Here is a 23,335-nt window from a genome sequence, read left to right as displayed (position 1 = left end):
CTTGAACTCCTTCTGCCTCTGCTGGGTGTCTGTGGGAGGCTTTGCTGCCCTTTGAGCTTGGTGGTACTGCCTTTGTTCTCCCCACTGTGCCTGATTAAGCCCCAGCCTAAATACTGGCCATGCCAGGTGCTGGTGGCCACAGAGCAGCATCCCAGTGGCAAAGCAGCAGGGAACTGGGGAGCAGCAGCAGAACTCAGAGGCCCAGAACAGAGACCCAGCCCTGAGGAGTTCAGGGGTGCTCCGGGCAGCTCCTGTGGGGGTTCCATCAGCTCTGGGCTTGGGCATTGCCCTCTCCTCCCTCTTGAAATAACCCTGGTGCTCCCCAAGTCCTTGTCAGAAATTCAGGGGAGGATCAGCACTGCCCTGGACAATTGTCTCTCCCTGGGCAGGGATTTTAGCCTGTAAACCCCTGTCAGGAAGGACAGCATCCCACCAAGTGCCCTCATTGCTGAAGCCAGACCTCTCAGCTAAGCCGTGATTTTGTAATTCCTTTGCAGGTTTAATAAACAAGCACACCTGAAGACAAGGTGACAGCACAAGGAGCAGTGAGTGCATTGTCACCAGCCCACTCACATAGCCAGGCAAAAATCCAAACAGAGACAGAACCAGGAAAAAAAAAACACAGAAAGAAACATAACAAACACAGACTAAGGATGGAAAACACTGCCGGGGTGCCAAGCACAACACGATGTCAATCCACAGGCCCAGGAGACCATGCTCTATCTCATGGCCCCTGACCTGCACTGCCTACAGGATATTTTCTGGGATATTTTCTCTGGCAGCTGGAGAACAATGTGGGCTCTGTCACTGGGTTTGTGCAGGGGCATTTCAGCAGCACCCTCAGCCCAGGGTTAACTCACAGCTCAGCCACGTGAAATTCCCAGCAATGCTCCAGCCATGGGCAATGCAGGAGCTTCTCCTTCCCTGGATTCTGTGTGGCACAGGGGGGATCCAGGACCCCCACCCCACCCAGCACGGGGCACCCTGCAGGACTGTGCCTGCCTGGCTTGGGAAGGAAAGGGGCCACCATGAACATCTTTGGGAAATGGCTCCTGATTCCCACAGGGCTCCATGGGTGCCCGTGGAGCTCAGTGGTGAGTCCTTGGTGGGGTGGGGTGGGCGCTGATCCCCACCCACCCTGCAGATCCAGCTGGGAGGCTCTGCAGGCTGCTCCGTGGCTGGGGGCCAGACAAACCTCCCAGGGGCAGCTGCTGCCTGGGGAATGTGCAGGGATCCCCCTCCCCTGGCCCTCCCGGGGCACCTACCAGGAAACCTCAAACCAGCTCAGTATTTGTCCTTTTTCACCCAGCCTAACTCCTGCTTTTGCAGCTCTTTATTACCACAGCAGAAGGACCTGGGGATAGGATTGGCACTGAAATGCCTCATCCTGGGCTGTTCAGCAAAGGTGAGAGAGCAGAACCAGCTCTGAACCTCTGCTGTGAATCTCAGCAGTGCTGGGCTGGTTCTGCCCCTGCAGCCTGGAGGGCTCCTGGGACAATCCAGGCTGGGATGTTTGGGGGACACCAGCTGGGGTTGTGCTTTACCCCACAGCATCACCCTGGAGGGATCCACCCACCCCATCCCATTGCACAAACCAGTCCTGCCTTGGTGCCTCCCCTGCCTAACAAAACAAATTACACACAGAATCCCTTTGCAGTTCAGGAATTATGGCTGATCTTTTCCAGAAGCAATTTCTGATGTCAGATGTCCTGAAGTTCAGGGATATCTGACTCCAAAGGGAGACACAAAAACAGGCCCTGAGCATCTGCTCCTGCTTCTGAAATATTGCTGTAAACTCCACTCTCATTCCTATTTTCATTGTGGACAGATACAGACACTTTATGTACAGTTATTCCTGGAGACAAACCCTCACTGTCCCAACACATCACACTTTGCACTGAGGCTCCCAGTGCTTCACCCACCAAAAGGAAGATGACACAGGTAAGTTTTGTATATTCTCTAACTCCAACAGCTATGACTTCTAAATAAAATGAAATTTTTAAAAATCACAGTTTTACAAGATGTTGATTTAAAACCCACCAATGGTAGCCATAATACACAAACTTCTGCAACAAAATTTGTTTCTTTTTTCTGTCTCTTCAGATAATATGGTTTTTTAAGCCAGTAATCAGCTATTATGGGTTGTCTGTGCTTAGATCAAAGCCCAGCTTTACTCAAGATTCTCTGCTTCCCTCAGCACATCCTGCCAGAGGCTGGATGGTCCCTATGAAAAGAAATCCAGGACACTTTTTTGGTGACTTGTCAGTATGTGGGCTGAAAATTGTTGTTTAATACAATAAGGTCATACTTCTTAATTTTGCTTTTGATACTCCTTGCTGCAGGGACACACTGGGAATGTCACACATTTCCAAGGAAGCAGTGAGACAAGGAGAGCAGAGATTGGAGGTTTCAGCCTCAGAGCTCTGTGCTCAGTCTCGGGACAGTCGTGTCCCCCACTCCAGGGATGTGCTGATCCCTCCCCCTGCCTGGGTGCAGCCAGAGCTCACGCCTGGCACGGGCTTGTGCCCTGCTGAAGGTGGCAGAGGTGGATCCTGTTGCCCAAGAGGCTCCAGGAAGCTGTGCCAGGGCAGGACACTTGACAGGAGCCTCACATGGAGCAGCTGCTCCCTGCCCTGGCCCTGTTCCATGCTCTGCCAGCAGCTCTTCCCCCTCAGCAGAGGCACGGCCAGAGTGGGCTCCCCCCCATGCTTCTCCCTGTCCCTTCCCATCCTGGAGGGACTTTCCACCTGACCAATGTCAGCTCCAGGTCTCCTACAAGGTGCACTTTGTCCAAGGCCTCCCCGTGCTCTGGTTCAGTGTCCTGTGAGCACAGCCAGGAGCAGCAGCCTCTGCTTGGCTGTTTGACACAAAAACAACCCCAGCACAAGGTGCCTCCAACAATGGCCTTGCCAAACAAACCTGATTCACCCCACAAAGCCAGGCACTTGTGCAGAGCTCGGAGTGCCAAGGCAGGGCATGGCAGAAACAAGAGGTGGGCAGAGCAGGAGGCTCAGGGGCAGTGCCAGCTGCTCTGGGGCTCTCAGCACTCGAGGTGTGAACAGGCTGGGGACAGGGATGGGGTCTGGATCAGCCTCACCCCCACAATCAGAGCTGCAGCCAGAACAGCACTGGCACCTAAAGGGACAAGAAATGAGTCATCAGAACCCTGGAGTGGTTTGGGTTGGAAGGGACCATCCAGGACATGGGCAGGGACACCTTCCACTGTCCCAGGCTGCTCCAACCACTGTCCCATCCAGCCTGGCCTTGGGCACTGCCAGGGATCCAGGGGCAGCCACAGCTTCTCTGGGCACCCTGTGCCAGGGCCTCACCACCTTCACAGCGAGGAATTTTTTCCTCATATCCCATCTAACCCAAATCTCCTCCATATTTACCCTCCAAGCCTTGGAAACTCAGCTGTGAGCAGTGGAATATAATCATATGTTCAATAATGAGTTCCACTGATTACCATTTTTCAGCTGTTGCCTTTTTCCTCCTTGAGCACACAAAATTCCAGGATCCCTGTCCCTGCCAATCAGCTGATCCCAGGGGCTGGCAGGTGCAGTCCAAGTACAAGTGCATTTTTGGATGAATATGTTACACTGATCAACAATTCAAACCCCAGCCGGAACAAAGCCAGAGCAGCTCCTCCTCCGAGGAACTGTCTTTATTCTGCAAATTTCCCTGGAATCATTCCCATGGACCAATCATCCCAAAATGTGACCCAAAGCATCAAAGCAGAGATACTGTGCAAATGTTGATTCACCCCTGCTTTGAGTCTGGAGTTTATTCAGAGGGCTTTTACTCCTTTGTTGGGAATTGCATAGCAGTAATTTGATTGTTGTTTCTTTAATTTACAAATCTCTTTCTCTCTTTACATAACTTAAAAAAAAAAAAAAAAAAAGTCCAAGCCAGCCTCCCTTGCTCCAGCACGGTTATCCCTTGTGTGCTCTGCTGCCAGGATTTTATAAAAGGGCTTTAACTTTTCATTCACCAGGAGCATAACTCAAGTTTTAATAACACACCTTATGCATGACAAAAATTTGCTTCTGGCGATCATGGTTTCGACCACAAAACCACAACTGGGAGTAACTCCTGATTAACTCCTTCCAGCCCACGCACGGCAGAGTCAGACACGGGTTCAGTTTAGAAGACTATGGAAATCAGCAGTTAGAATATTTTATAGTAGGCAAAACATCTCCCCCTCCCATGGCACGCTGGTCCCTTCCCAGTCCTCTCTGGGAATTTTAAGTCCCAAAGGGAGAGGTGGGATTCTCCTCCCTGGCATTTTGAGCGAGGAAACGGGGATATCAGAGCTCCTGAACATCAGCCACATCTGGGCAGATGTGCCCGGCTCACTCTGGGGGTGGCAGGAGCAGCATGCGGGGCACGGACCCGTTCCTGGGCTGCTCCCGGTGTCTGCTCAGCTCCACCCTGGCCATTATCCCGAAATTCGCAGCTCCTGAGAGCCCCTCGGCTCGCTGAGGGGCTCCAGCAGCCTTTTCTCAGGTTCCTCCCCCCGCTGGCACCTTTTCCCCTCAGAGCAAAGCCAGGGCTGAGCGTTTCCCTGTTCTCTGGTCCCACTCCCGGATCTCCTGCCGGGAGCCCTGGGGAGCTTTGGGCGAGCTGCTGCCGGCCCATGGTGGCCCGAAATGTCCCCCCCAGGCCCAGCCCGGGCACGGTTCGGGGCTGCCGCCGCTCCTGCCGAGGGATTGAGCCCCACTGAAATAAAGCGGAATTGTCAAAGACCCGCAGCTCCTGCCAAGGATCAGCTGCTGGAAAAGCCTCGCACGGAGCCCTTCGCTCTCGGGCCGGGCTGGGGCCGGGGCTGCTCCCCCTGCCCGGGCAGGCTCAGGGGTTAACAGCCCGCTGGCCAGGCCCGAGGCAGCAGCCGTGTAATTCCCGGCCGTAATTAGCGATAAATCCATCAATCGCACACTCCGCGCCTCCCGAGAGCCAAACACGTCCTCGCTCCCAAACCTACAAAGCACCGCTTATAAATTACCCAAAAACTTCCGAAAGCGAAAATTTCAGTGTCAGATTCTCAGTCAATCCGAGCACATTGATCCCATTATTTACATAAAATAATAATTACTGCTGTGCCTTTTCAGGGTTCTTAATTAGGAGGAGATTGGCTGACACAGCAGCTCTGTCAGGCTTGTAAACACACACAGACATGTGGGTCTCTCCCAAAAAACACCTTCGAAGCACCAGATCTCCACACAGATACATATGATTTCTACTTTTTGATAAATATTTTACGCACAAATCCTTCACACAGGTTTCTGGGCTGGGTGGACATTTAGCACTGATTGACAGCAGCATTCAGAAGCTTTATTCACTGCTCTGCAGCCTTCCCCACACCCTGTCACGCCAATCTGACACTTGTTTCCCTTTATTTCAGAGGTGCGAGGCACGAGGTGCTGTGCTGATACCATCAGCATCCAAAACTCCAAAATATTTCAGGGGTGTCAAAATTAGAAACGAGAGTTACACAGGATTGATAGGTGTTAAAAGCTTTTTCTTATTTAAAAGATTAAATTATTTGATAGGGTCATAGTTTGAATCCATTTACTTAACAAAAAAAACCCAAACAAACAATAAAAAACACCCGAAAACCAAACCCCAAAACAAACAAAAAACCCAAAGGAAAAAAAAAAAAAAACCTCCACCCAAACGAACCAAAAAAAAAAATCATAAAACCCTCAACAAAAAACAACAAAAAATACACACAACAATCCCCACCCCTAGAAACTAGAGACTGGTAAATACTTTAGAAGATATTTTCTCAAATAAATAGATATAAAATGAAAATAGATTCCTGTAGCTGCTGTTAGATTTTGTTGGTCAGAGGCAGAGCAGCTTCGCTTTAGACATAAACCCCATGTGTCAGTTTTATCTGGGATAAAAAAGTAACCAGGATCGTGATTTTTAACAAGTCCCAAGTGAAAAGGAGTGATTCCTAAGAAGTGATTCCTCCCCCGAGCAGCACCAGCTCAGGCAGCGACAGAAAATGAGGAAAACCTTCCCGTTTTTTACTGCCCTCACCAGCAGTGACAGGCAGAGGAGCAGCCCAGGAATCTCATCCAGCCCCGGCAGCGAGAAAGGGGGAAAAGGGCAGAAAGCCTTGCACTTACTCCAGCTCATTGGACATCCCCGCGGTGTCGGAGCGCAGGCAGCGCTGGCTCTGCTCGGCGGCTCAGCCAGACATTGCCTGCGAGGTGTTTGATTTATGGCAGGAGCGCGGCCCGGCTCGCACAGGTGGGGCGGCCGCGCCGGGATTGGCTGCCGGGACAGGTGCCCTGGGACAGGTACACCCAGACAGGTGCAGCGTAACCCTGTCCCTGCCGGCCCGCCAGGGAAAACCCCCCGGGGGAGAGGATAAAGGGGCGGAATCGGGGATTCATCTCGGGGATAATGAGTTTCAGTTTGGCGGATGGGTTCCATGCCTGCCGTGCCAAGGAGCTGTCATTTCTACGGAGCTGGGGGTTGGTTCTCATCCTTTGCTGTTTCTTTATATAGAAATACACTCAAAATACATATATTTATAAAGGAATGAATTAGGGAAGGAGAAAGTTTCCTCTCATTCCTCTGTGGTAGTTGTACTGACAGGAAAACCCTTTCCTGCCTCTCCTCACCTCCTCTCAGCTGCTCGCTCCAGAACCACGAGGAGGTTTTTTCCCTCCCTCTTTAAAAATCAACTTTAACCCTCCTAACTTTAGTACCAAGTCATTCCCTAAATATCCTGGCTCAGGGAGCCCTTGCACTGCTCTGGATCTGTCAGGAGCAGGGCTAACCTGTGGGATAACCTTTCTCTGTGAGCATTATTCCAGGGAGGTTTGGGAAGGGGCTGTGGGAATACCACCCAGGCAACACCTCTGCAGCAACCCCCCTGCACACGGGGAAAAGGTTTGTGCAATAGAACAAAACTCATCAGGGATTCAAGCCCTCTTGCTGGATGGTTTCTGTCATCCGTGTTGCAATGAGGAGGCAGAGGATGGGCTCAGCCGTGACTCACAGTGACTGGATTTGGAAGGCAGGAGAGGATTTTGCCAGGCAAGTTGATACAAGCCTTAAAACAAAGGGAAAAAGAAAGGCTTCCACCCCTCGTTCTCACCCCTCCATCGTGTCTCACTCCTGCCTGCCCCGCTCAGCTCCTGCCCCGCACGGCTCTGGAGATGTCACAGCTCTGGAGGTGTCACCCAGCACTGAGTGTGGCTCTCCCTGGGGACACAGGGGCTCCCAGCCCAGCGGGGCAGGCAGGAGTCATGTCCACACAGGCACCTGTGAGCACAGAGCTCTTTAATTTGGGTACAACACCCTCCAACACCTCCCTGGCTGCTGGCTCAGGACGAGGAGTGACCGTGGGGTATCTGCCGATAACTCCAGGATGTGCTGGGCTCCCGCCTGCCAGGATCCAGGGCTGGGCAAAGGCTGCTCCTGGGAATGGAAACCAAGGGGCTGGAGCAATGCAAACTCCACTGGGGACTGCTGGAGAACACCAGGAGCAGGGGACAGCAACACCCAAAAGCTGAAAGAACCCATGGAGAATCGTGGAGTGGGTTGGGTTGAAGGCACCTCAAAGATCACCCAGTGCCAAGCCCCTGCCAGGGCAGGGCCGTGTCCTGTCAAGCCAAGGACAGCACTAATCTGTGGCAGCTGTGGCAGCAGCTGATCAATTCTCTGATTGGATCTCCAAATTAATGAAGCCCTGCCGAGTTCATGGTGCCCGCAGTGGCAGCTCTGAGTCACTGTCCTTTACCCCATCCAGGCAGAGAGGATTTCACTTGCTCTGGTTATTGCACAGCTGCAACATCCCCTCGGGGGATTTCCGAGTTTCTTCCAACCTTTACAGACTCTAGCAACAAAAGTGAAGGAGGAGAAAACACTGCCAGAGCCAGAGCAGGCAGGGGAGGAACAGGGCTCTGACCTCTGCGGGGAAAAGCCCTGACAAAGAAAAGAGAGACAGAAATGTGTCTGGCAGAGCTGAGCAGGGCCAGGTTTTGTCTCAGTGAAAGGGGCCCTGTGCCACCTCTGGATTTGGTTCAGCCTTTCAGGCTCAGCCCTTTGCAGGGCAGCAGGGCTGGTGCTGCAGCTCCCCCAGGACAGGGCACAGGAGAGGAACAAACCCTGCAGACCCTTCTCCTCTGCTGGCAAAGCCCCAGTGCCACCCCTGCAAGGAGGCTCAGGACCAGCCCAGCCCAGCGAGGCTGTGCTATGTCACTGGGCACTGCCCCTGCCAGACAGGACCACCCCTGTCCTGCCTCTTCCATCCTTTGGGCACCTTTTGTGTCTTTTTTGTGATAATGTGAGTTTTGTGGCGCCTCGGAGGCCTCTAGGCCTGGACGCCCAGACAATCCCTTTGACTATGATTTCAGGATTTCTAATTATTATTTCTCTCCTTTTCTATTCTTTTTTTTTTTTTTTTTCATTTACACTCCACCCTCCAAGAGTATCTGGTGAGGGGGTGGGATAGAAGAAAGAGACCAAGAGATACATTCTCTGTGAACAAAACCCTCCCACTTCCCCTCCACTCCCCTGTTAAATATACCCTGGAACAAAAGCCTTTTATGATGCTCTAAAAATAAAGCATGCAGCAGTCAAGACAAACTGCAAAGTCTAAAAGAGAGGGCCAAATTTTGCTCACAGCTACACCCTCTCCAAGGCAACAGGGTTGCTCTTGTGTTTGGCTTGTTAAACCCTCTTTAAACAGCCAAGGGCAGCCTGGGATGAGCTGCATTTCGTGAGGGACACAGCAGCAGCCCCAGGATGGAGACACCCAGCATCACCCAGAGGGTCCCCAGCCCTGCAGAGCCAGCTGGGGCTGCCCCTGGATGTTTAACTCATCCCAGGAGCAGCATGGTCCTGTGTCCCTGACACCCCAATGTTCCTGGTTCTCCCTCTGCCTCCCATTTGTGGTGTGACCTCACCTGAGCCATTCCACACTCCCTGTTCCCAGTCTGGCTTCTCTGCTGTGTAACTTGTAAGGAACTTCAAAGCAAGGACTCTAATCCCTTTAGGATACACAGCTTTTCCCACTGACAGCTGTCAAACATCCTTCCCAGTTGTCCTGTGATGTGCCAGGAATTGCAGTTGTCTTTGACCAAGGGTTATTAAAACACTTCAGCAATTAATACAGAGCAAGAGGAAGCAGCCTGGAGCAGGTTAAAGTGAGATGAGGCTGCTTCAGGTGCTTTTCCAGAAAAAAACCACACCTTGTGCCATTCAATCCTTTGATATCGAAACCAGATCATCTCTCCCAGTGAGGCTCCCTGTGTCTCCCAGAGCCTTTTCCCCAGGAAGGCAGAACAAAAAGATGAACAGAAACTTCCTTGGGCTGCAAGGCTCAGTCTGGCAGCGCTGCCCTTGCCTCTGTTTGCACAGCCCAGGCACAGCAGAGCTTCACAAGGAATAATGAGGCAAAGGAAAAGGAGTATTTGGCCTTCTGGAGAAATCAAGAGGGATGAACCCCTCACTGGCCCTTTCCCACCAGTTTTCCAGCCTCTATCTGCAGGATTCCTGGGAATCCAGCTGGCTCTGCTGGATCCCAGTACCACTAAACAATGTGACCTGATGCTTAAATGTGTTTTTAATAGAGTCAGGCCAGTTTGTTATTATCTGTTGTAGCCCAGGGGGCTTTAGGAAAATTCCTGTTGTCCTCAGCGAGTTCTACCAGTTCTCACCCAGTAACAAGTTTGGGTTGCAAACAACTGACCCGGCTCAGGGACTGCAGGGCAGGCAGCTCCAGTTAAACAAACAAACATGACCCCCAGCCCAGCCACCTTCTCCTGCTGGAAGAAGCTTCACTTTCTGTGCATGCTCTGCCCCGAGCTCATGCCATGCTGTCCCTGGAGCTGACCTGACAGCTGTCAGTCCAAAGGCAGCAGGGAAGTGGGAAGAGCCCATCCCAGTTCAGTCTGCCAGGGGAGGGAGCTGCCTGCAGATGTCACAAGCATGTTCCCCATTCCAGCCCAGGCTTCCTGTGATGTTCAGCTCCAAATATGCACAGGGAAGGAGCCTGGGGAAGGTTTCACAAAGAACTGTTCCTTTCTAACAGGAATTTCAGCCTGGCTCCAAGGAAACTTGGTTTTCTCACCTCAGCACCCACCAGGGAGCACATACCCAGCTCACAGGGCTTCCCTCCCACCTGCTGCCTGACACCTGCAACTCCAAACACACATTTCCTCCTGGAAAACACCCAGGAGCTGGATTCCCCCCAGTGATCCCCATGCCAGGAGCAGGAGGTGCTGGCAGTGATGCCAGCAGCACCAGGAAGGGCTCAGGGCTGGGCCCACACTTCCTCAGTGCTGCCATTCCTCCCCGAGAGAAACTTTCAAACATGAAAACAGTTTTGAAAATGGACCAAATGCAAAACATCAGGGATTGCTCCCAACCATTTCCCCCAGTGCTGCAGCCTGATCAAAGCTGCCTCCCCTGAGGAAGTTATCTGATGTCAGGCAGTGACGCTGCAGCAGAGATGAGGCTGCTCTCGGGTACCTCAGTTGACTCCACTCCTCCTTGATCAGCCCTGGCTGAGCAGAGATATGGAAATGCCACTGGCAGAGGTGTCCTGGGCTGCTCAGAATAAATTTCCCTTATCAGGAGTGTGGCAGATCCCAGCAGCACAGCTGGGCTCAGGTTCAGGCTCCAGAGGGTTTGGATCCTGTGTCTGCTCCTCTCACCCAGCTGTGGATCCCAAAATCTGAGCACAGCACAGAAATGGGGCTTCATTCAGCAAATTCCTGAGCAACAAATGAAGAAAAAGGAAATATGAATGGGTATCAATCCTCCCTGGACCATAATGAATGTGCTCGGGGAGCCTTGAGAGGCATCTTTACGTGACAGCTCAGTTTCTGTCAGTAATTAGAAAAGTTCTGGCCAGAGATATTTATCTGTGAGCAACATCTGGAACTAATAACACCTCAGCCCTGCCAGCCTCCCTGGTTTCATCTCAAATCTGCTGATACTTGCTGTTATTAGTTTATTTAGTTGCCTCTTCAAGCCTGGCTTCCTGTAATCATCCCATCATGTGAAAGTGTTCTCTACACAAAAATCTCAGTCCTTCAGGATCATTGCAAAACACTCCAAACCCCAATTTCTACAGGCTCAGGAATGAAGAGACAGAAAGGAAAATAACTCCCTCACACACCCCACAAAATGAAGCAATTTAAAAGCCAATCCTCCACCTAGCAAGGGCCTGGCTTGTGGTTTCCAAGCAGAACCAGGGCTCAGGACACATTAGTGCTGTGCTGGTCAGTATTGGACTCATCAAAGCACTGCAAATTTTAATTATTTCTCACTTCAGCTCTACACCTGTCATTACTCATCTGAATCACTCATGGGATACTGGACCAAGGGATGTTTTGGGATGGCCAGAATGGGCACACAGCAGAACTCATCCTCCCTTTCTCTGCCTCAGCACTTTGCAGGAGATGACTTTCCCACAACAGCTTGAGAAAACAGCTGTGGGACCTGATTACTTATAGGGAAGAAGTCAGCTCCACAATCTTGATTTGACTCTGAAATTGTCCCTGGAATTGGGATTCCATGCTTGGATGCCAGGCCTGGTTTGGAGACACCCCCTGCTCTTGAAGCATTCAAATGAAAAGGCAAAGGCAGAGGCAGGGGAGAGGCTGGGCAGGGGCTGGGGACAGCACCTGTGGGAACTGAATCTCATTCCCAGGGAGCAAACTGGAAAGCCCAAAGGCCCTCTGTGAGTCAGAGCTGTCCTGGGACCCCTCAGGGAACACAGCCCCAGCTCCTGGCCAGGCCCACATGGGAGAAGCTCCAGGTCCTTGGAGTTCTCAGCTCTCTCCAGGCATGGAGGGATTGGATTTCCCTTTGCAGATCTCTTGGGAGCATCCCAGTGTTGGTCCTGCTCCTTCCCCCCAGGGGCTCCAGCTTTGTCCTGCCAGCTGCAGCCACCAGCCCTCCAAAATCCTGCAGGGACAGAATGTGGGTGATGCAGCAAAGGTCAAGCAGAGCCAGCAGGGCTGAAGCCTCCTGTAAAAATTAACAGTAAGAATTAACAGTTCTGGGCTGGAGAAACTTTTGGGTTTTATCTCCTGGTTCAAGGGAGCTGCTGCAGTGTGTCCCCTTGTGTGATGGCACAAGGAGCCAGTGGCTCTGGCTGGGCCCAGCTCAGGGAAAGATTTATCAGGGAGTGTTATGACTCTGGAGTCATTCCAGCCCCCTCCATCCACACTGAGCTGCATCCAGACCTGCTCGAGGTGTGACCCAGGTAATCCCACACACCTGAGCCCATCTCCTGTGACACCAGAGCCCAAAAGCTGCAGGGAACCCGGGCTGTGCCCCAATGGCTCCTGCCAGAGCTGGAGCTCCCCAGCACCTCTGCCCCAAACATCCTCCCTCCCAAACATCCTGCAGGGCTCTGGAGGAGGCAAGGAGCCCCAGATACCCATCTGCCCCACCCTCTGCTGGTGGGCAAGCTCAGCTTCCTCACTGGCACCTGTCTGTCATATTTGATCCCAAATAAAACCCACTCAACCCTGACTCACTCCACCTGCTCCCGCTGCTTTGTCTCCCTGGCCAGGCCAGAACCCAACATCTACAGTGAAAAATCTTCCATTTGAAATGAAACCCAAGTCCAAATCCTATCAGTGCATCGCCTGCTCAGATAGCAAATCTAACCAAAGCTTGTAGGAACTTATTGGATTGTTTTTGGCTTGCCCAGCATGTAGGTCAAATGTACAAGCCAGGAGCCTTCCTGCACAGCAAATCCAGAAGGTAAATTTAGTTTTTTCAGCCTCTGCAGGGCTGGAATTTGCTTCTCGGGGCAGGCTGTTGTTGTGGGATTAAGAGAAAGTTCACTGCAAGGTACCAGTTATCCCATGGAGTGGAAAAATAACAGGTATTTTGCAACATTTCCAGAGATGCACCAAGAATGTCCTGGGTGGCAGGGAGCACATGGGAGCTGCTGGCCCTCGGGGCCTGGGGATTTTCCTTCCTCTGAGAAAATGTCTCCTGCAAGAAGCACATGCCTCTTACAAAACCAACTGTTGCTTGGGCTTTGTTAAATAAATCAATCTTTTACTCTGTGATCTGAGAACCTGCCTCCCTTCTAAGCTGACACTGTTGTGTTTTCCCCACACTTTTATGGCCCTGCAAAAATCCCAAGCACTGATGGCCAGGTGGGACCATGGAGAATGGAAACCTGATTTATCTGCATCAGTGATATTCAGGGAGGATAAAATGATGGAATATCCCAAGCTGGAAGGGATGAAGGATTGTAGAGTCCATCCCTTGGCCCTGCAAAAATCCCACCCTGGGCATTCCTGGAGTGGTGACCAAACACTCCTGGAGCTCTGGCAGCCTCGGGGCTGTGCCCATCCCTGGGGAGCCTGGGCAGTGCTGAAATCTCTAAAATCCAACCTAAACCTCTCCTGGCCCAGCTCCAGCCTTTCCCAAGGTGCTGTCCCTGTCACAGGGAGCAGAGGTTGGAGCTGCCCTTTGGGATTTGAGGATTTGCTGCCATGGGCTGTGTGCAAGGCCCTGCAGTGGGGATCAGGAGCCCCAAACCCCTCCTGCTCCGTGTCCCTGTGCCTGGGCTCTGCCTCCCAGCACCTCTGAGCCTGTTCTGGTGCCAGGCCTGTTTGGGCAGTCCCACACAGAGCCCTAGGACAGGAGCCACCCCCGGGGCTCTCATGGGATTCGCAGCCCTGACCCTGCTGGGAGTAATTTCATTTCAGTCTTAGGAAAATTTGCCTACCCTGAGTGTCTCCTCACCCACGCAAACCACTGGGGGATGCATTTTCACCCCAGTTTGAAGCTAGATCAAACAAATTAGGCTGCACCAGCACAAACTATGTCTCCGCTTCAGCAGGAACTGCTCCTGGCCAAAACCCGAGCACAGCTGAGTCCTAAAAAAGCACAAAAGCAAGCTCAGATTTCACCTGAACCTGGAGGATTTATGGCTTTGACAGTGAGATCTTTTCCTGTGAGCTCCTACAGCAGCTTTAGGATTAATCACTGCCAGTGAAAGCAGTGCTCTGATTTTCAGCATAGAATGAAATCATTTTAGGATAAATTAGAGAAATGTAATCTGAGAGAACACTTTCAGAGCTCAGTGGAGGGGCAAAGTTGAAGACTGGGCCCAGGTAAAGGATGCCAGATGGTTGCTGAAAGCCTTGCTGTAAGATTTTCAATGTATTTTATCCATTCTTGAGTAAATGTCAGAGAAATGAGACTTGAGGCTCCCACCTGGCCTGCCTGTGTTTCCATTTGGGTCCCTGCACCCCAAGGTGCTCAGGGAGCAGGAATGGGACATTCCCTGCCTTAGGTCTGCACTGCCTTTGCATTCCAGGGATGGGATTGATGGCATAACCTTGCCCAGGACCAGGGATGGGGAACACAACACGACCTGAGGAGCTTCCCTTGCTCCCAGCTACTGAATCCCATCCTGTGAGAGGCTCTTTGGAGAGCTTGAGATTTCAGTGGAGACAAGGCCAGACAGGGCAGTGCAGGGCCCTGTGAGCCTTCCCCAGGGGGATTCTGGAGTGGGGATTGTCCTTTCCTTCCACACAAGGACAAAGTGCCCCTGGCAGTGGCAGGTGAGGGTACTGGGAGCTCTCCCCTTGACCCAAGCGTGACATCTGGCTGACATTGCTCCAGAGCCCATCCCTGCAGTATCTGATCCTTGTCACTGTGATCTCCCGAGTCCCAGGGACCCCGGGCAGCCCCTCTGGCTACCAGGAACCCAGATCGAATTCTGGCCCCAGGGGAGGCTGTAAAGCAATCCCCGAGTGCCCCGAAAGGCAGATGTACCAATTAGAGAAACCTTGGGTGGCAGATCCGAGCATGGCGCTTTTAATAACTGCAGGGATGTTGAGAAGCAAATAAATTACATGATGAAAGTCTAGCAGGCTGCAGAACCCAGATATGTAATGAGCAAGACTGGCACCAAGACTGAAATTTTGCCCCCTGGGCTTGGCATTTGGTCTGATTGCCTTTCCAGATGGGAAGGGATCCGGAGCTTCCGGTCCTGCCGACTGCTTGGCAGGAAAGGATTTCTCAACAACAGCCTGGAGAATGCTTCTGGGAAGGCTGGAATTAGGGAGCTCACTGGCACTCAGGGAAGCACATCCAGGATTTCACCAGGAAAGAGGGGACAAGGTTTCCCTCCTTTGACTTTTGGGTTCGAAGTATGGATCTAAATGATACAGAAGCTTTAAATGGGTTTAATATCGGAAGGAGCCAGCTCATTAAGGCTTTGTTCTTCTCTTTGCTGCACAGATAAGGGCTCCAGGGGTCTGGGTTGATTGATCTCCATCTCCTCTGATCCCATCGAGTGCTCCATTCTTTCATGTGTTCTCTTCCCAGCACTCTCAGGGGATACATTCCACTGTCCCAGGCTGCTCCAACCAATGTCCAGCCTGGCCTTGGGCACTGCCAGGGATCCAGGGGCAGCCTCAGCTGCTCTGGGCACCCTGTGCCAGGGCCTGCCCACCCTCACAGGGAACAACTCCTTCCTAAAGGGGATTTTAGTCCCAAAAATCACCACAGCTTTCAGCCAGGGTGGATTTTGCTCGGAATCAAATCCCCCCATGTACAGAGCCCACATCAGACGTCAGGACCAGCTCTGCTCCCCCTGCCCGGGAGCCAGGCAGGCTGGAGATCCTCCCCTGCCCGGGGAAGGAGCACAGCAGTGTCTGCAGCCACCGTCAGAGCTCCCATCCCATCCCAACCCAGCCGCACACCGTTCCTGTCCATGGCAATTACAGCTCTTGTTTCCAGGGCTGGACAATGAAAGGAGGAAGAGCTGCCCTGACCTTCCATTGTGTCAAGGAAATCGCTGCTTGGAGAGATGCTCAGCCCGGCTCCAATTCACTTTTAATTCCCCTGTAGGAATAACACGGGGAGCTTGTTGCCTTTGCAAGGGATTTGGGAGCAGCACCTGTTTTGGGAATAATCAGCCCAGCAGGAGGAAGGTTCTTCTCGGCTGCTCTGGCAGTATTTACATTTTTGACCTCATCTCAGCACCATAATGGTGCACTTTGTCAATCTTGCAGGGGTCTGTGAGTGGCTGGGCTGACTCCTGCTTGGCTCTATTATGATTTCTCAAAAGACCTCCCATAAGGGTTAAATGACCTCACATTAGCGCTAATTTGGGGCTAACTTTCCCATTCAGAACATAACAAAGCCACGGCTGTTTACCCAAGTCCCATAAAGCGACAGGGACCACACACAACCCTCTGCACTCAGCCTGGACACCGACAAATCCCCAGGCCGGCCCTGCCCGGCCAGAGGGGGATGGAAAATCTTCATCCAGCCTGAATGAACACCCAAGAGATCCCGAGGCAGCCCCACTGCTGTCCCCAGCGGGAAGGGACAGCGGCCACCCCTGTCTTCCCCTACATGACCCAGCTGCAGCCCGCTGAGTCACGGAGCCTCAAACCACCCTCTGCCTCATTCCTCGGCTGCTTTTCTGCTCCACAGGCTCGCTGAGAGCTGAACTCCGATTAATGCCGTGGCAGTAAATCACCAACACAGCCAACAAATCCAATGTCTCGCTGCCCTGTGCCTGGGAAAGGCTCAGGGAACGCTGCACCTTGTGACCGAAGGGATCTCCAGCCCCATCCCAGCTCCTGGCCGGGATTAGTGGCACACAAAGTAGGGCAGGGTGGAAATAACAACAAACCCCGCTTGGTGCTCCCCAGCACTGAGACAGACCCGGGTCTTTGCTCCGTGGAATTGGGGCTGAACACCTGACAGGGACCCGGGAGAGACCCGGCATCGAGCCCGGAGGTTTTCCCCCTTCCCGCTGCAATTAAAGGTCAAAAAAGCCAAAGAAAGAGGGAGCACAAACATGTTATTGGCCGGGTGAGTAAACATTTCAGGCTCTTGTGCAATCGCTAATGACAGCGCCAGGCGTGTGTGAACTTCCTGTCACTGTCCTGCACTTCATCCTCCATTCACCACGGCAATTAGGCTGCCTTTTATGCAAGGGCTGAAATTCGCCGGGATTGATTTAACGAGGATAATTTCCTCTCCGGGACTGCTGGAAATTAATCATCACTTCTGCAAGCTCCATCTGGAATTCACTCGTCAGCACCACGCGGGGCTCTGGTGATGGCACCTTCCTGCTGCCCACTGGGGTTGGCTTTGGGCAGGTATTTCCTACACTGGGACCAGCAAATATCCCAAATATGCAGCAAAGCCAACGACCCCAGCACAGCACACAGGCAATAAACCCAATTCTCCCCTTGCTCATAGCAGTTTTCACTGAAGATGCAGTTTAATTCCACTGACCCTAATTTGCAGCAAGTGAAAGTGGCAGAAGGAACTGCTGGAGTTTTTGAAAGAGAAAATAAATATACACCTAAGCAGTTACATGTCCAAGAAACTGCACTTGCACATAGAAATGTCAATTTGTGCATGTAGAGTGGGTAAGTAGCAATTCCCTATTTTTAGAGCTCCCTGCCCCGTTTGGGTGTCCAGCTGAAGGATTTGGAGAGCTGAAAGCAGTGCATGTCTCTGAGAAAGAACTGGACTCCCAAAAAACACCTCAAACTCAATAAAAATCTAAAAACTAAGTCAGAGGAAGGAAAAACAGAACAATTCATAGCACAGGGAGACACAGTCAGGGACTGGCAGCTAAAAGGGCAGAATGCTCTGGAAAGAAAACTGTTTTGTTTATTAAAACAATTACTACAGCTTGAAAGGAAGAGCTCGGGAGGAGTGTGAATGAACTGCCCTGCTCAAAACTGAGGTGTGGCTGCTCCAGAGGTTTTCCCAGCATTTTGGTGTCTTTTGATGTAAACCACAGAAACTAAACTATATGAATTAAAATCAGAGCTCCTTAAAATTCACCAGTTCCAGGATTATTCTCGGGAGCTGACCCATCCCTGAACACCCCACAGGGGTACAGTCACAAAGGAACTGACATGAAAGTTGGAGCAAGTCTTTGTTGACTTCTTCCACCCCAATGTTGACCCATTTCCAGCCATCAGGAGTTTTCAACCTCTCTTGGATGAGGAGCTCTCTAAATTTTCCATTCTTCTCTATAAAACCAGTTCAAGCCAACTGACAAGAACCTTCCTTTTCCCAGTTACCATCTGCAGAAGCCATGCAAACCCCCTGGGAGTTTGTGGTTCAAAGGAATTGATCCCCATCCCTTTGTTCCTTCTCTCTTGGGAAGAGCCAGGGCTTCCTCCAGAATATTTTTTTCTCTGGACAATAAAAGTTAGCTCTGCCTCAGAGAGCTGCAGATTGGAAATGCTCTACCTAATTAAAGATTCCAGCATCCCTGGCATATTTATCAATTATTGATTTTATTGATAACTGGGAAAACAGTCAAAACTGAGAGAGCAGCAGAGCCAAAATAACAACTCCTGTTTTCAGGTTCTGGCTGGGGGACTGGGGGAAAAAATCCTTAGATCCTCCTTCTGCAAAGCTTCTGCCTCTCTTTGGAGCAAGGACAGCTGGAAATTACATGAAAATATCTTCCTCTTAAAAGACCTCCATCCAGTTTTGCAAATAAACACATGAGCAGCCACCCAGTGGGGGAAGAAGATCATAACCAGCTGGGGCTGGGATGCAGAAAGGTGTGGAGGGAAAGTTTTTGAAGGATGGCAAAATGGATGTGTAGGAGACGGAATTACAGACGTTCCTAATATGGGAAAGGAAAGTCTGAACTTCCTGTGAAAAATGAAAACCACAAACAAATCTGGGAGATTCTCAGAGCCAGGGAGAAAGGAGAGGCGGGGTAAAAGTGCCACAGAAAACGGAGCTTTAAACGTCTCCCCTTTTGTCTGGAGGGCTTTGGGTAAGAACGGAGCAGGAGGGACTAATGAGCATAGGTGCTAATGGCGTGGAGCATCTCCATGGAGCTGGAGATTAAAGACCGCAGCACCTCGGGGGCTGAGGGAATCTGTTGATCTCGGAGTCAGTTTGTGGGGCAGGCAGCTGCACCCTTTGTTACCAACCTGCCTCCCTTCCCATCTGAGCATGGAAAGGGGAGCTCCAAATGCTGCAGTTTACAGCCCCACATCGGAGCTGGCACCTCTGCAGAGATGGATTTATTTACATAAATAATCCGACTTATCGCTGCCCAGCATCTGAGAGGGGCCCTCCACATCTGGAGAGCCCTGATGAAAGTACAAACACGACACTGGGGATTTCTGTTTGTGCTCGTGGCACTGAAGGGCAGAGCCTGAGCCTCTTCCACACCCCCTCAGCGCCAGCTCTGGTTTCTCTGCTCCCAGGAGCACGTCCTGACACTGAACCTGAGTTTTCAGGGGACAGCCAGGGCCAGATGTGGTTTGGTTTGCTTCAGGGATCCCCCAGCCACGGCAAAGGCTGGGATGGTGGGAGAGCCAAGCTGGGAAAAACATCCTCAGCCTTCAGCTGGGCTCTGGGAGTCGCCTGCCTGTCCTGAGAGGTCTCAGAGGTCTGTGGCTGCAGGGTGAGGGCAGCCCAGCACTGCTGGATCCAGCATTGCTCACATCACTCTGTGGCCTCTGCCTCTGCAGCCCAGCCAGGCTTTGCTTTTGGAGAGCCAATGAACCCAGCAGGGCTTCCCCTGCCAGCAAAGCATCAGTCCCAGCCAGGAGGGCAGCAGGGCAGAAAAAAAGACAAAAGCTGGACCAGGAAAATAGAACAAACTCCACTAAAGCAGCCCATGAAAGCCTGTGGAGCTGTGTGTACCAGCAGGGCTGGCAGGTGTGTCAGTGCCTCCCAGGCAGCTGGGCTCACAGGGCCCTGCCCCTCTCCAGCAGCAATTCCCAGCTTTTGCCCCCATCCCAGGCCACTGAGGACCTTCCTTTACTCAGTGTCCAGCCCCTTCCCACCCTGGTGCTTCCCCGAATCCAGCACTCAGCAGCAGAAACACAGATACTGCTGGGGGCCCCTACAGCAGCTCCAGTCCCTGTGAATCCAGAAACTCAGGGGAGAGATGGGAGCAAATCCCTGCATCTCTTCCTTTTTTCATCCCATTCCTTTCCCTTGTGTAGATTACTCCAGAGAAATACCTACTACAGAGTGACTCACACCCTGCCCTGCCACACTGGCTGCCAGTCCTGGCTCACAGGACATTCCATATGCTGAAGAAGCTGCTTGTGCTTCCCATTCCTACCAAAGCTGCCACTCCTGGCCATCCTCGTGGGTGCTCTTGCTTTCCAAAGTATTTTTCATTTGGAATAAAAAGATTCCATGTGCTTCTCTCCACACCCTTGCAAACCCCTCAGCTGGGAAGGGAAAAGGGGGGAAAGGAGTTCTCAGCCTTATTAATTGGAAAGGAATATAAAATCTAGAACCAAAGAACAAATAAAGCTAAATTAATCCCACAATTTCCACAGTGTTTCCTGATAGGGTGGGCTCCTACAGGGAGCTGTGTCCAGAGCACAGGTATTTGCAGCTGCAGGAAGGAGACTGAGACAAACAACAACGTTTGGGTTTCAGACTTGAGTTGGAAAGTTTTACAACTGCAAATAACACTGGCAGTCCTATAACCCAAGGGGAAAAATGGGGGTAATGAAAGCTCCTGCTTGAGGGCACGAGCTGGTGGCAAGGGAGGAATTTTTCCTCCCATTCACAGCATTGCTCAATAGGCTGGGTACGTTCTGCAGGAGTTTCACCATCCGTGGAAATACCAGTAAAAGGCAAAGGTCCTGCACTGGACAAGCCACTGGCTGTGGGACTGATTTTAAATTCCCACATTTGGTGGTTGAAGACTGGATCTGTGGCTGGATCTGGGCTCCTCTTCCTCCTGAACACTCCCCATCTACTGACACAGGGAGGGTAGGAGGTTTACTGGGTGTCTCCAAAACGTTTCATCTATGGTGGGCAGAAAAATCTGTCAGTGTCATCCTAAATTCACTTCAAATTCATTACATCACAATTGTCCTTCCTCTCAAAAGAGTCTTTTCTCCCTGCCAGAGCTCAGAGATCACCACAGCACTCCCAGGCCCTTCCCTGCTTTTGTTGTCTCCAAATTAAACGTTCCCTGTTTGTAGCTGATTAGTTATTAATCCCCGAATACCTGAATTTGCATTTTTGTGCTTTGAATGCCAAGTGTCTTCTGCTGCTCTGGTCCTGAGGGTGACACTGCTCTTTCCATAGAATGCTCTGACTCTCCCCTACTTTTGATGATAAAATCTGGACAAGAGTCATCAGATTTTATCAGTCCACACTGAAAAAATGCACAAAATTGAGGCAAAAAATGATCCTGGAAGTAGCCTTGTTCCTGCCCAGTGCTTTCAACATTTACCTATGGGATGAGTCCCTTTGCCTCAGTTTTCCTGTCTGCTTTGAGTGAATTTCCACATCCAGATCAAATCCCATTTTGACGAGGTCTCAGGCACACGCTCCCCTATAAGAAATAGATGAAACCCCAGACATCAGGACTCAAGAGCCCCACAGCATCTCGTGCCCCAGAACACTTCTAGCAGCTCCAAAGCCACCGGGATCCAGAGGGATTAGGTGCTTTTTGGGACCAGCTTTCCCTGCAGGGCCCCAGCTCTGTCGCTCATCATTCCTGTCAGGCCAGTTCAGAGCGTCTCTGCCCTGGTGGGGTGGATTAAGGACTGGCTGAGCAGTTATTGTCTCCTGCTTTGTTGTTTGGGGATGGGGCTGCAGAGGGGAATGAATTACACCAGGTAAATGCATCCAACTGTCACCCCGAGCACTCGCTGGGAACCTCCTGGAAATCAGCACAAATGGCAAGAGAGGAAAGTGCCACAGAGGGAATCTCTGCTCTCCTTCTCACGGATGGATCAACACAGCCATTATTTTTCTCCCCAGTAATTAATTTCAGTGTATGGTTAATTGTAATAAGCATCAATTTCTAATGAACACATGGGATCCTGGAGCACAGCTGTCCCAATTAAAGTAACTGTAGTGTGCCCTGAGCAGCGGCTCTGTCCCTCCAGCTCCTCCCTCCAGATCCCAGCCCAAAGCACCTCATGGCCAGGAAGAAACCCAGGAATTCCAGCATCATCCCAGAGCCCAGGGTCTCTGAAGATGATTTTATACAGGACTTGGAAGAAAAGTCTCTTTCCCTCCATCCCAGCTAGTTTATTTGGAGGTAAGTTTGTTCAAAATGCAGGGATGATTCAGATAAAAAAGCAAACAGGATCCAAAGGTTTCCAGGATCCACCATGGACTGTCTGCTAGAAGAAACCTCCTGGGGATTCCTGCTGAAAATGTCGTCAAATAAAAGACCCAACTTAGAACCACAGAGTCACAAAACCATGGAATCATTAAGGTGAAAAAATATCTCCAAGGTCATGGAGTCAACTTGTGCCCAATGCCCACCTTGTCCCCAGCCCAGAGCTCTGAGTGCCACATCCAGCCCTTCCTTGGACATCTGCAGGGATGGGCACTCCAAGCCTCCCCGGGCAGCCCCTGCCAAGGCCTGAGCACCCTTTCCATGGGGAAATTCCTGCTGCTGGCCAAGCTGAGCCTGCCCTGGCCCAGCCTGAGGCTGTTTCCTCTCCTCCTGTCCCTGTTCCATGGAGCAGAGCCCGACCCCACCTGGCTGCACCCTCCTGTCAGGGAACTGTGGAGATGTCAGGAGACAATGACACAGCTGAGAGCTTAATCCAGACTCCCAGAGGGGTGTTTGTCACTTCCCCTGCACAGCTTCATCAGCTAGAACCAAAACAAGGGATTGCTCCATGTGCCATCAACCTTCTGCTCCTCACACCACGCACACTGTAATCAAACAGAGAGAAACAAGCAGCAATTACAGCATAAATATCTTAGTCACTGGCCTGATCAAAACAAAACCCAGGAATTCTAGCACCAAACACTCCAAGGAGAAGCAAGAAAGCTACAGGAACAGGCTGATGACACATCCCATCGTAGCTTAGCTCTTTGGACAGGATTTCTGAGCTGGTCCAGCTCCAGATAGGGGTCCTGTGCTACAACAGCAATTAAGTTCCCATTAAGATACATTTCCTCATTATCAGAGGTAATAGTTGCCATTATTACAGCAAAATACACAAAGGCAAATCAGTAAACGTATCAATTAATGATTTTCTTCCATGTTGCTTCAAAGAAAACGTTCTGGGAATGGCATCAAGGAGCCAAAGCAGTCAAAAAGATCAATAATTTTTGGGGCAGAATTAGGGATGTGATGTTGAAGCACATCCCCTACACAGCAGAAATCCTGCCTGTGTGAGGCTGTGAGGAGCACTCCTGCAGATGGGAAGGTTTCAGTCAGGCAGGACCTGCAGTGAGGGGCATTCTCCCTCTCCAGGATTCCACACTGCACTTCAGGAAGGCAAAGATTCCAAGTGAGATGTGTTATCTTCCCCAAACCACTCTGCCACTACTGCAGAGCAGAGATGAGCACTCAGACACACATCTGCATCTGACT

The 23,335-nt window shown here is 51.4% G+C and overlaps 1 protein-coding gene across 5 annotated transcripts in view; it reads right to left on the bottom strand.

Annotated features, from left to right (window-relative positions):
* GRHL3 (grainyhead like transcription factor 3) overlaps positions 1 to 23,335 on the bottom strand; it is a 103,560-nt gene that overhangs the window by 15,768 nt on the left and 64,457 nt on the right. For 2 of the 5 annotated variants that reach the window (XM_053964797.1, XM_053964798.1), the window contains exon 1: positions 6,135 to 6,193. The exons of the other annotated variants lie outside the window; for them this stretch is intronic. In XM_053964797.1, coding sequence (XP_053820772.1) covers positions 6,135 to 6,151 — 17 coding nt within the window. In that variant the 5' untranslated portion in view covers positions 6,152 to 6,193. Of the gene's footprint in view, positions 1 to 6,134; positions 6,194 to 23,335 lie in introns of those variants that run through there. 5 annotated transcript variants of the gene reach the window in all.

Source organism: Vidua chalybeata, chromosome 25 (assembly GCF_026979565.1).
Source record: "Vidua chalybeata isolate OUT-0048 chromosome 25, bVidCha1 merged haplotype, whole genome shotgun sequence".
Lineage (NCBI taxonomy): Eukaryota > Metazoa > Chordata > Aves > Passeriformes > Viduidae > Vidua > Vidua chalybeata.
The sequence above is the reverse complement of the archived record's forward strand: the minus strand, read 5'-3'. Positions and strand labels throughout refer to the sequence as shown.